We start from the raw sequence: 13,208 nt of genomic DNA, 5'->3' as shown, positions 1-13,208 counted from the left end.
CACACAGTGGCGCTGCGCACAAACACTCTTGATCCGTATAGCTCTTGTTTTATTATATTGTGGTTTAGTAAATACTGCACTTGGAGTTACATTCAATGCATGATTTGTGCTATAGAACATAAATAAAGTTTGATTGATTGATATCAAATCAAATCACATTTTATTTCTATAGCACATTTCTCACAAAAGTGACCCAATGCGCTTTACAGAGAGCAGCGAAAATGATCTTATTAAATGTAAGCGAGTAATTGTAAAAAACCTTTCCTATCTACCAATAACTGAAGGCAACTATCTTTCCCATAGAGTGATTCGTTACCCTTAAATATAATCCCAATTAGATATTAATCCTCAGTTATTCTTCACAACTGACCAAACCTCTCACTCATTGCGCGGCAGATTCAGACTGTATCATTTTTATTTTCACACACGACAAACATGTGACATGTTCCAGTTTTATTCTTATTCTATTTTATTCTTCTAAAAAAAAAAAAAAAAAAAACGGTTTCAGACGGTTTTGATAAAAAACCGTTTCTATTTTTATAAACCCCGGTTTTCGGTATAACCGAAAAACCGTCCATCCCTAGTACACACACACACACACACACACACTCACCTGCTGGGGTACACACATACACACTCACCTGCTGGGGTACACACATACACACACACACACACACTCACCTGCTGGGGTACACACATACACACACACACACACACACACACACTCACCTGACTGTGTGTGTGTGTGTGTGTGTGTGTGTGTGTGTGTAGGCGTGCGGGGCGTGCAGGGTTGTGTGTGTGTGTGCTGGCAGGTCTGGGGGCGGTGCTGCTGTGTTTCCACCTGCTGCTGCCGCTGACGTACGGAAGCCCGGAGCTAAGCCCCGCCCAGCTGGCCGCGCTGCGCTGGAGACGCTGGGACGTGCTGGTCCGCCCCCGCTAGAGGACACACCCCCACTAGGAGGACACGGCCACTAGGCCACGCCCCCCAGGACACACCCACTAGGAGGATACTCCCCCCCCTCAGGACACTCCCCCTGCTGAGAGGACACGCCCCCTGCTGAGAGGACACGCCCCCACTGAGACCACAGACACGCCCCTGGCTGCTAGGGGGCGGAGCTAAACATTTGAACTTCTGTAGACGTTTGTTGCAGGCCTTATGGGTAATGTAGTCTTCATCAGTCGTCTTTTATTCACGTTCTCTTCAGAAAGGAGAGGGTTGTTACCGTGGTGACCTTGGTATGAAGGGTTGTTACCGTGGTGACCTTGGTATGAAGGGTTGTTACCGTGGTGACCTTGGTATGATAAATAAACACAACGATGTCTCCAGAGCAGCTGCTGTGGTGTCCTCTGGGCAGGGTGTCATCACATCCATGTACTTACTGATATTATATATATAAACTGTTTATATCCACAGTGTATGGCACCCCTGGTAGAGATGAGTAAAAAGGGTTATAAAAGGTGAGTTAGCTTCATGTCTCCCCCAAAGTGTTCAGGTTCAGATGTGTCAGCCCTAACAGGTGTCAGTGGTTCTAACAGAACAGCCACTAGGGGGCGATCTCGCCCTGTTCAGATCATTAACACTCAGCAGACATGTTCCCTGTCGGTGGAGGAAAGTTTATCTTTGGATTTTAAACATTTTTTTTATTATTAGACCTCCATGGGCTAAAAGCTGTTACCATGGTTACCATGTCATTTTATTAAGTGTTAATGTTTTCAGGCGAGAAAGTAAACATGTATATTATCTGATGTTTGTTTTCCACTTCTGTAGGCAAACGTTACGTTGCTTAGTTACTGCAGGGTTACCTTAGTTACTGCAGGGTTACCTTAGTTACTGGCAGGGTTACCTTAGTTACTGCGGGGTTCGAAAGAAACGTCGGAATATCTTTAACTAGCTCTATCGTTATCTTAGCAGTTGGTAAAAAAAATCACTTGGATTTTATGCATTTCAAGTGGCATCTTTGTAGACATCTAAGAATGCATTTCACCATGTAGATCCCCAATATAGTGACAATCCCCTAACCCTAACTAACTACACAACACACTGACTAACCCTAACTAACTACACAACACAACACATGGTTTAGTCAACAACACAACACACTGACACCTTCAACAACCTACAAACTTTATTTAGACAAAAATAATAATCATAAAACAGGACAGTTTCTTACAAAAAGGAAAGGTGACCCTAACCCTAACCTCCCTGGGGTCACGCCCTCTCACCCCAGCTTCTCCACGCCATCATAAACCTCCTTCCTGTACAGGGTCAGGGTCACTGTCTGCAGGTGTCGTGGAAGGCCTCCAGGGTCAGAGGTCAGGGCTACTGTCTGCAGGTGTCGTGGAAGGCCTCCAGGGTCAGGGTCAGGGGTCAGAGGTCAGGGTCACTGTCTGCAGGTGTCGTGGAAGGCCTCCAGGGTCAGGGTCACTGTCTGCAGGTGTCGTGGAAGGCCTCCAGGGTCAGGGCTAGGGGTCAGGTCAGGGCTACTGTCTGCAGGTGTCGTGGAAGGCCTCCAGGGTCCTGAAGTCCCTCCAGGTGGGCGGCAGGCCGTCGTGCAGGTAGCGTCCGCAGCGCTGGCAGGGCGTCTGGAACAGCTTGATGAAACTTCTCAGCCACGTCATGAAGCTGCGCACCACCACGTCTGGCATCTGGGGCAGCTGGTAGTGAAGCAGGGCGGTGGAGGCGTGGTCTGTCACCTACACACACACAGGTTACACACACACACACACACACACAGGTTACACACACACACACAGGTTAGAGACACACACACACACACACACACACACAGGTTACACACACACACACACACAGGTTACACACACACACACACACAGGTTACACACACACACACACACAGGTTACACACACACACACACACACAGGTTAGAGACACACACACAAACACAGGTTAGAGACAAACACACACACACACACACACAGGTTAGACACAAACACACACACACACACACACACACACACAGGTTACACACACACACACACAGGTTAGAGACACACACACACAAAGGTTAGTCAGGGTTAGTTAAGGTTAATTAAGGTTAGTTAAGGTTAGTCAGGGTTAGTTAAGGTTAGTTAGGGTTAGTTAAGGTTAGTCAGGGTTAGTTAGGGTTAGTTAAGGTTAATTAGGGTTAGTTAAGGTTAATTAGGGTTAGTTAGGGTTAATTAGGGTTAGTTAAGGTTAGTCAGGGTTAGTTAAGGTTAGTCAGGGTTAGTTAAGGTTAATTAGGGTTAGTTAACGTTAGTTAAGGTTAGTTAGGGTTAGTTAAGGTTAATTAGGGTTAGTTAAGGTTAATTAGGGTTAGTTAAGGTTAATTAGGGTTAGTTAAGGTTAGTTAGGGTTAGTTAAGGTTAGTTAGGGTTAGTTAAGGTTAATTAGGGTTAGTTAAGGTTAATTAGGGTTAGTTAAGGTTAGTCAGGGTTAGTTAGGGTTAGTTAAGGTTAGTTAAGGTTAATTAGGGTTAGTTAAGGTTAATTAGGGTTAGTTAAGGTTAATTGGGGTTAGTTAAGGTTAATTAGGGTTAGTTAAGGTTAATTAGGGTTAGTTAAGGTTAATTAGGGTTAGTCAGGGTTAGTTAAGGTTAGTCAGGGTTAGTTAAGGTTAGTCAGGGTTAGTTAAGGTTAGTCAGGGTTAGTTAAGGTTAGTCAGGGTTAGTTAAGGTTAATTAGGGTTAGTTAAGGTTAATTAGGGTTAGTCAGGGTTAGTTAAGGTTAGTCAGGGTTAGTTATGGTTAGTTAAGGTTAGTCAGGGTTAGTTAAGGTTAGTCAGGGTTAGTTAAGGTTAGTCAGGGTTAGTTAAGGTTAGTCAGGGTTAGTTAAGGTTAGTCAGGGTTAGTTAAGGTTAGTCAGGGTTAGTCAGGGTTAGTTAAGGTTAGTTAAGGTTAGTCAGGGTTAGTTAAGGTTAGTTAAGGTTAGTTAAGGTTAGTTAAGGTTAGTCAGTCTCACCTTCTGGAACACCTGGTAGTTGGATTTGGACCAGATATCCAGCTGAGGACAGAAGAGACATCATCACCATGGTTACATACATGTCAGTGGAGGCTGGTGACTTCCAGAATTGAGGAGGCCAATTTTTTTCCGCTTCACTCGCGATGGAATGTTCCCTGTTCTTCTTATCTGTCTTTGTGCTGGCCAAAGGCATACTATTTGGAGGTGGAGAGCAACAAAGAATGTAAAAAATGCAGTAATTTGATATGGAAGAATATTAAATTGACTTGTAATAAAACGAAATGGACTACATTAAAAATAAAACTGTTCAATAAATCCTAAATGTTGTCTACCTATTCGATGTATAAATCGCGCCAGAATCTCGCCGACTTCCGAGGTCATTTTAAGCAAAACTATTTGGCCAAATGAGCTATTATTTTCAGGGATAATAGCCATGGGTGTTCTAGACGTGTCCTGCAAAGGACAAGTTGATAGGACTCTCGTAGCCACTATGGCGAGTGTTTCTTTGACTGAAGTGACTGGAGAATTCTCAAAATGGCTTCATGTGATTGGACGAACAAAATGTAAATCTTTCAGCCATGGACTCAATGCATGGTGAGGCCAGGCCTCCTGTTCCCACCCATTTTCAGTGATTTGGCCAATCACATATTGCCATGAAAAAAATTGCATTACATTGACTTCTATGAGAAACCACTTTCCTGCCTCAATACAAACGAATAGGGATTCTGGCCTGTAGGTGCTTTACAATTGCAATATTGGGTTTTAGCCATGGAAACATTCAGATTTATGAACAAAACGGAAATAATATTAATATTATTAATTATTAAATTATATAAAATATGTTTTTTGTTAAATAAAATAAATATAATTATTGCTTTTTTAAATCTCTCTCTCTTCTCTCAAACGATTGGGGAGGCCAGGCCTCCTCCACCTCTATGGAGGAGCCTCCACTGATACATGTGTACCTTAATTAGGCCCCTATACTTTATTAGATTTATTTTGTTTCTTTTTTTAATTACTACTCCATCTTTTCAGCGTCTAATGTGTTATTATGGTGATGATTATTGTTATTGTCACCTTGCTGTCCTCAGAGTAGAGTGTGTGTGTGTGTGTGTGTGTGTGTGTGTGTACCTTGCTGTCCTCAGAGTAGAGGAGTGTGTGTGTGTGTGTGTGTGTGTGTGTGTGTGTACCTTGCCGTCCTCAGAGTAGAGGAGTGTGTGTGTGTGTGTGTGTGTGTACCTTGCTGTCCTCAGAGTAGAGGAGTGTGTGTGTGTGTGTGTGTGTGTGTACCTTGCTGTCCTCAGAGTAGAGGAGTGTGTGTGTGTGTGTGTACCTTGCTGTCCTCAGAGTAGAGGAGTGTGTGTGTGTGTGTACCTTGCTGTCCTCAGAGTAGAGGAGTGTGTGTGTGTGTGTGTGTGTGTGTACCTTGCTGTCCTCAGAGTAGAGGAGTGTGTGTGTGTGTGTGTGTGTACCTTGCTGTCCTCAGAGTAGAGGAGTGTGTGTGTGTGTGTGTGTGTGTGTGTGTGTACCTTGCTGTCCTCAGAGTAGAGGAGTGTGTGTGTGTGTGTGTATGTGTGTACCTTGCTGTCCTCAGAGTAGAGGAGTGTGTGTGTGTGTGTGTGTGTGTGTACCTTGCTGTCCTCAGAGTAGAGGAGTGTGTGTGTGTGTGTGTGTGTGCGTGCGTGTACCTTGCCGTCCTCAGAGTGGAGGTTCTCGTTGTATCCTCTGACGATGGTTCTGTCTATGAACAGAGACCGCATCACCACCAGCGCCTTCAGCACCTTACCCAGGGTCACCTGCACACACACACACACACACACACACACACACACACACACACACACAGTAAGTAAGTAAAGCTTTATTTATGTAGCACCTTTCGTACATGAAATGCAACTCAAAGCACTTTACAATAGAACACATAGGGTTAGATTACAACCAAAGATTACAAAGGGGGGGGGGACACACACGAGACACAGGAGGGGAGGGAGGGGTTACATCACCCTCTGTAGACATCTGCTATCTAATCGGCCATACCATACACACACACACACACATTCTCTTATTGTTTATCAGTCTTATTGTTGTCGTGGTTACAGGGTGGTGGTTGCCGTGGTTACCAGCAGGACGGCGGAGGTTCCGTTGGGTCTGAACAGCTCGATGGTCATGTCAGGAAACATGCGGCCGATCCTGGAGATGACATCATCCACGTACCTACACGCACACGCACACGCACACACACGCACACGCACGCACACACGCACACGCACACACACGCACACACACGCGCGCACACGCACACGCACACACACACACACACACACAAACAACAATGTCACACACACCAAGGTCCCAGACACAGCTATGGTCAGTGTTAGGGTCAGGTTCAGGGTCAGAGGTCAGGGTAACTCACTGCAGGGGCAGCACCAGGGTTAGAGTCAGTGTTAGGGGTCAGTAGGGGTGTAACGGATCACCTAACTCACGGATCGGATCGTGTCACGGTTTTTGAGTCACGGATCGGATCATTTTTCGGATTAACACAAAACACAAAAATAAAAATAAAAAGCTTTTTCCTAGAATTCTGTAAAAACACCACTTTTACTGTGTAAAACCCAACAACATTCAAGATGTCAAAACTGGTAATATATATATATATATATGTGTGTGTGTGTGTGTATGTGTATATATATCTACAGTGGGGCAAAAAAGTATTTAGTCAGCCACCAATTGTGCAAGTTCTCCCACTTAAAAAGATGAGAGAGGCCTGTCATTTCCATCATAGGTACACTTCAACTATGAGAGACAAAATGAACCATGTAATTGATGTCCATCATAGGTACTCCAGGAATCCAAGAATCCAGGAAATCACATTGTCTGATTTTTAATGAATTAATTGGTAAATTCCTCTGTAAAATAAGTATTTGGTCACCTACAAACAAGCAAGATTTCTGGCTCTCACAGACCTGTAACACAGACCCCATGGGGATCCGAAGTGATATAAAGAGTTTACCTCGATCAATTCTCTTCATCGATATCACATTTATTTCACAACTTTGCATGCTATACGATGCTCCCCGAGACGGTAAACACGGCCTAAGTCACATCCAGTTTTCTCCAACTGGAGAATGTGTCATGTCCGGTTTCAACGCCGAATTTCCATACCATTGGTCGGCCAACTCAACAAATCCCCCCCCCCCAAAAAAAAAAAAAAATCTGATACATGAGAAAGGTCAAAGGTCAAAGATGGTGCCAAAATATCTCCAAATGGCCTAAACATATAGGTGTCCGCCTAAACATACCTGTACTAAAACAGGTACAAAGTTGCATTTGCTCACATTACTAGCATCAACTTTGGCACAAGTACTAATAAGACTCTGGAGTACTGATTCCTAGATGATTTGGGCTTCGTTATCAGGTTTCCAAGGTGATATTCACTGTAAAAGCTGTTGTTTTTTTAGGCGGAGACTGAATTTGAGATGTTTTATAATGTTCTAGCTCTATTTGCTCTGACACAGTAACATAGATTTTCTGACACTTCTACAGCCACCCCACAGGTGTTAGCTTTCATTTGATAACAATATCATTATGAAGGCCCTTGTGATTGTGGAGATATTCTATATTCACTGTGGGCATGTCATTTCGAGCAGAAAACCAGAAAAATGAGGTGGATAAGATCTGGTTAAGAGGCTCCTCTGTCCTCCACTCGTTACCTGTATTAATGGCACCTGTTTGAACTCGTTATCAGTATAAAAGACACCTGTCCACAACCTCAAACAGTCACACTCCAAACTCCACTATGGCCAAGACCAAAGAGCTGTCAAAGGACACCAGAAACAAAACTGTAGACCTGCACCAGGCTGGGAAGACTGAATCTGCAATAGGCAAGCAGCTTGGTGTGAAGAAATCAACTGTAGGAGCAATTATTAGAAAATGGAAGACATACAAGACCACTGATAATCTCCCTCGATCTGGGGCTCCACGCAAGATCTCACCCCGTGGGGTCAAAATGATCACAAGAACGGTGAGCAAAAATCCCAGAACCACACGGGGGGACCTAGTGAATGACCTGCAGAGAGCTGGGCCCAAAGTAACAAAGGCTACCATCAGTAACACACTACGACCTGCAGAGAGCTGGGACCAAAGTAACAAAGGCTACCATCAGTAACACACTACGCCGCCAGGGACTCAAATCCTGCAGTGCCAGACGTGTCCCCCTGCTTAAGCCAGTACATGTCCAGGCCCATCTGAAGTTTGCTAGAGAGCATTTGGATGATCCAGAAGAGGATTGGGAGAATGTCATATGGTCAGATGAAACCAAAATATAACTTTTTGGTAAAAACTCAACTCGTCGTGTTTGGAGGAGAAATAATGCTGAGTTGCATCCAAAGAACACCATACCTACTGTGAAGCATGGGGGTGGAAACATCATGCTTTGGGGCTGTTTTTCTGCAAAGGGACCAGGACGACTGATCCGTGTAAAGGAAAGAATGAATGGGGCCATGTATCGTGAGATTTTGAGTGAAAACCTCCTTCCACCAGCAAGGGCATTGAAGATGAAACGTGGCTGGGTCTTTCAGCATGACAATGATCCAAACACACCGCCCGGGCAACGAAGGAGTGGCTTCGTAAGAAGCATTTCAAGGTCCTGGAGTGGCCTAGCCACTCTCCAGATCTCAACCCCATAGAAAATCTTTGGAGGGAGTTGAAAGTCTGTGTTGCCCAGCGACAGCCCCAAAACATCACTGCTCTAGAGGAGATCTGCATGGAGGAATGGGCCAAAATACCAGCAGCAGTGTGTGAAAACCTTGTGAAGACTTACAGAAAACGTTTGACCTCTGTCATTGCCAACAAAGGGTATATAATAACGTATTGAGATGAACTTTTGTTATTGACCAAATACTTATTTTCCACCATAATTTGCAAATAAATTCTTTATTTATTTGATTATTATTTGAATGTGATTTTCTGGATTTGTTTTTCATTCTGTCTCTCATAGTTGAAGTGTACCTATGATGAAAATGACAGGCCTGTCTCATCTTTTTAAGTGGGAGAACTTGCACAATTGGTGGCTGACTAAATACTTTTTTGCCCCACTGTAGATATATACATACATAACATATTCTACACTCAAACATTAGGCTACATATTAAACAGAAACACACATTCAACTTAAATGATGCAGTAGGAGAGAGGGAGGAGGCGCCTGGTTGCAGCAGTGAATCACTGGGCTCTTTAAAGCAGACAAATAAACATGTTTTATGCCACTTTTAACTAAATAATAAAGTGAAACCTTACTTTAAACATGGTATGAAAAAATTGGCTACATTATCAGAAGCTGTCAAGCTGCCTTTTTCGTGCCTCCCGTCAACACACCAGGGTGATGTCGCGGCAAATGTGTGGCCATGCTAACTAACTTTTTTATCGACCACACTTCCAATGACACTGTCCGTCATTGTTATAATTGACAGAGAGGCCAAAGTGCTCCCATACATGGGATTTAAATGACGAGGGAGGCATTTCGAGTTCTTCTCTGTCGCCAACATTAGCAGTACTCAAGGGCTGCGTTCGTAAATTTGCTCTGAGAGCGCCGGAGAGCACACTGGGTCCGACGTCATAAAGTGACCAAGTAATTTGATTGGACAAGAGGCGTTCCATGAATGCTGATCAGATTCCAGAGCGAATTTACGAACGCAGCCTTGTTGTTCTGGATTTGTTTTCCCATTATCAACCTATCATTGCGCTTTAGAGTAAAACAAAGCACGCAACTGTCGCGTCTATCTTTTCATGGCAACTCTACATTGTGATTTACAAGGGATATTAACTAATATTAAGTAATATTATTACTTGGTTACATTTTGCAATTGATCCGCGGTACACATGCGTTCCGAACCGTGGGGGGCGATCCGTACGGATCACGGATTATCCGTTACACCCCTAGGGGTCAGGGTAACTCACTGCAGGGTCAGGTTCAGGGTCAGAGGTCAGGGTAACTCACTGCAGGGGCAGCACCAGAGTGCTGGGCTGGACCTTGGGCCGCCTCTTGGCCGACGCTCCCATCTGATTGGCCGAGCGCTTGAGTGACTGCTGGTTGAGGAGGCTGGAGGCCAGGCCAGCATGGTACTGCAGCTGTTACCATGGAGACACACACACTGTTACCATGGAGACACACACACTGTTACCATGGAGACACACACAGTTACCATGGAGACATACACACACTGTTACCATGGAGACACACACACTGTTACCATGGAGACACACACAGTTACCATGGAGACACACACACACTGTTACCATGGAGACACACACACTGTTACCATGGAGACACACACACACACACACACTGTTACCATGGAGCCATGGTTACCGTGTGTGTGCGTGTGTATGGTATGTGTGTGTCTGTCTGTCTGTGTGTGTGTGTATGGTATGTGTGTGTCATGCTATCCTGTGTGTGAGTGTGTGTATGGTATGTATTTGTGTGTGCGGGGCGGGGGGGGGGTGGGTGTGGTCACCTTCTGTCTGTGTGTGTGTCTGACAGGGTGATATTCACGCCCTTTCCTCCATAATCTATTTTGTGCATAAATACACAACTAATCTGTCTGTCCTTTTTTATCTGTTTCTCTTTCTTCTTAGGTTAGGTGTGTGCGGTGTGTCAGGGTGTGTGTGTGAGGGTGTGTGTGTGAGGGTGGTAACCATGGTAGCAGACCTTGTTCGACCACTTGTAGGCCTGCAGCAGCTGGGAGTACAGCGGGGTCTTGTCCTGCACCGGGTCCAGGCTGAGCAGACCGGAGTTGTGCAGCGGGTGAGACTCTGAGGGCCGACCCACCAGGGAGGACAGACGCTCCAGCTCACTGACATGGTACACACACACACACACACATTATACACACACATTATATACACACACATTATATACACACACACACACACACAGCGGGTGAGACTCTGAGGGCCGACCCACCAGGGAGGACAGACGCTCCAACTCACTGACATGGTACACACACACACACACACATTATACACACACACACATTATATACACACACACACATTATATACACACACACACACACACACACACACATTATATATACACACACACACACATTATATACACACACACACACACATTATATACACACACACACACACATTATATACACACACACACACACATTATACACACACACACACACACACACACACACACACACACACATTATATACACACACACACACACACACACACACACACACAGCTCGTTACCATGGTGACCACAGTTAGCCTAGCCTAGCTCCACTCACGTCAGGTCTCGGTTGACGGCCTGCAGGTTGTCCTGGAACTCAGAGATGAAGAACTTCTCCCTCCCCTCCAGAGTCTCTCTGTTCTTCATGCCGTCCTTCAGGGAGTCGAACACCCGCGTCACGCTGGAGCGCAGCGCCTGGATGGCGGCGATGGCCTGGGAGAAGGCCTCCAGGTTCACTCCCACGTTCATCATCTCCGCCATTACACAGACAGATATGTAGATAGATAGATAGATGGTTAGATAGATAAGATGGTTTGATAGATGGTTAGATAGATGGTTAGATCGCCTGAGAGAAGGCCTCGAGATTCACTCCCACGTTCATCATCTCCGCCATGTTTCCTCCCGCAGAGTGACGGCGCATAAACAACGTCATCAGTCTGCTGCGGGTGTCTGGGAAATGTAGTTCTGAGTGGTTGAAGTGTAGTTCTGAGTCGCTAAAGGACCTAGATGTCACGTGGTAGAGGTGATGATGATGATGATGATGATGATGATGATGATGATGAACCTCTCTTGTCTGTTGAGATTAATTAGTTTAATTGTCAACAAGGAGAACATACCACTGTAGTGATATGGGATGTAAATACGTAAGTCATGTTTATTTATAGAGCACATTTTACAACCACAAAACAGCCAAAGTGCTTAACACAAAAACACTAGTAAAAGAAAACAACATATACAAATACACTAAAGATGTAGTGATATACCTGAACACTACCTGACTACCTGACTACCTGAACACTACCTGACCCCTACCTGACCCCTACCTGACCCCTACCTAGCTGACCTCTGTACTGCTCCAAATCTGGACAATATTGCACACCGTATTGTTACTCTCACTGCAACCTGCACTGCACAACCTGACAGACAGATCAGGTAGGTAAGTGTGTGTGTGTGTGTGTGTGTGTGTGTGTGTGTGTGTGTGTGTGTGCGTGAGGGACTTACCAGCTGCTCCTTTAAGCCTCTGCTCTCCACCTGCCTCGCTGCCACTTCAGATCAGAGAGCAGCAGGGATGGAGGGATGATGGAGGGAGAGATGGAGGGAGAGAAGAGAGAGATGAGATAAGACAGTAGTCTGGTGTAGGGTTAGGGTTAGTAGTAGATCAGAGAGATGGAGAGAGAGAGAGATCGGCTGGGACGAAACTGAGATCGTAAAAAGTAGAGGAAAGTGAACAGGAGACTTTGTCATGAAAGTAGAAATATTTAGACGCTGATTACAACAAGAAGTTTTCACCTGGTCACCTGGTCACCTGGTCTCGCTGTTCTGATAGGGATGCACCGGGACCAGACCGGACCAGAGCAGTCTGGTGAGTGTGTTCTCCTGAGTGTGTTCTGAGTGTGTTCAGGTGAGTGTGTTCTGGTGAGTGTGATTATATATCTACCAGAGAGAACAGGTGATTATATATCTACCAGAGAGAACAGGTGATTATATATCTAGTTGGCCTTAGTCAACAGCTTTAGGAAGTTCTACTAAATCACCTTTAATAATAATAATAATAATAATAATAATAATAATAATAATAATACTAACAACTTTATTTGTATAGCGCTTTTCCTGCAAACGTTGCAGCTCAAAGTGCTCCAATCATTATATAATCATCATTTAATTATTTAGTCATTTAAAGGCAATTGTAAAAAAAAAAAACGTTAGTTTTAGTTTTTTCTTATTTGGTCCTCTTCTTCTCCAGACAGAGGTGCAGGTGAACTCCTAACCCTCTCCAGGGGAGCGCAGGACAGATGTGGACAGACATGATGGTCTCTACGTCTCTATCTGGGTCACCTTGAGACAAGGCTCATAAACACGTCAGGACAACAGTCAAGTCATGATGCTTTCATGAGCGTCTTCTTGTCCGAGGAGAGGAGAGGAGGAGAGGAAAGGAGAGGAGAGGAGAGGAGAGGAGAGAGAGGAGAGGAGAGGAGAGAGAGGAGGAGAGAGGAGAAAAG

At 44.8% G+C, this 13,208-nt stretch overlaps 2 protein-coding genes across 2 annotated transcripts in view; one reads left to right on the top strand and one right to left on the bottom strand.

Annotated features, from left to right (window-relative positions):
• The window catches only part of pomt1 (protein-O-mannosyltransferase 1), a 29,240-nt gene extending 27,574 nt beyond the window's left edge, over positions 1–1,666 (top strand). The window contains exon 20 of the mRNA XM_080530793.1: positions 772–1,666. Coding sequence (XP_080386919.1) covers positions 772–940 — 169 coding nt within the window. The 3' untranslated portion in view covers positions 941–1,666. The remainder of the gene's footprint in view (positions 1–771) is intronic.
• A 500-nt stretch (positions 1,667–2,166) lies between these two features.
• Positions 2,167–11,603, bottom strand: med27 (mediator complex subunit 27). The gene is made up of 7 exons (XM_080530927.1): positions 11,267–11,603; positions 10,668–10,812; positions 9,957–10,087; positions 6,082–6,175; positions 5,650–5,757; positions 3,962–4,003; positions 2,167–2,694 (listed from the first exon to the last, which is right to left on the bottom strand). Exons 1-7 carry the CDS (start codon positions 11,467–11,469, stop codon positions 2,482–2,484), a joined length of 936 nt encoding a protein of 311 aa, XP_080387053.1. The 5' UTR covers positions 11,470–11,603; the 3' UTR covers positions 2,167–2,481.
• Positions 11,604–13,208: the final 1,605 nt, after the last annotated feature.

This window comes from Nansenia antarctica (assembly GCF_963989245.1).
Source record: "Nansenia antarctica genome assembly, chromosome: 5".
Taxonomy (NCBI): Eukaryota; Metazoa; Chordata; class Actinopteri; order Argentiniformes; family Microstomatidae; genus Nansenia; species Nansenia antarctica.
Note: the sequence above shows the minus strand (reverse complement) of the source record. Positions and strands in the feature narration are given on the sequence as shown.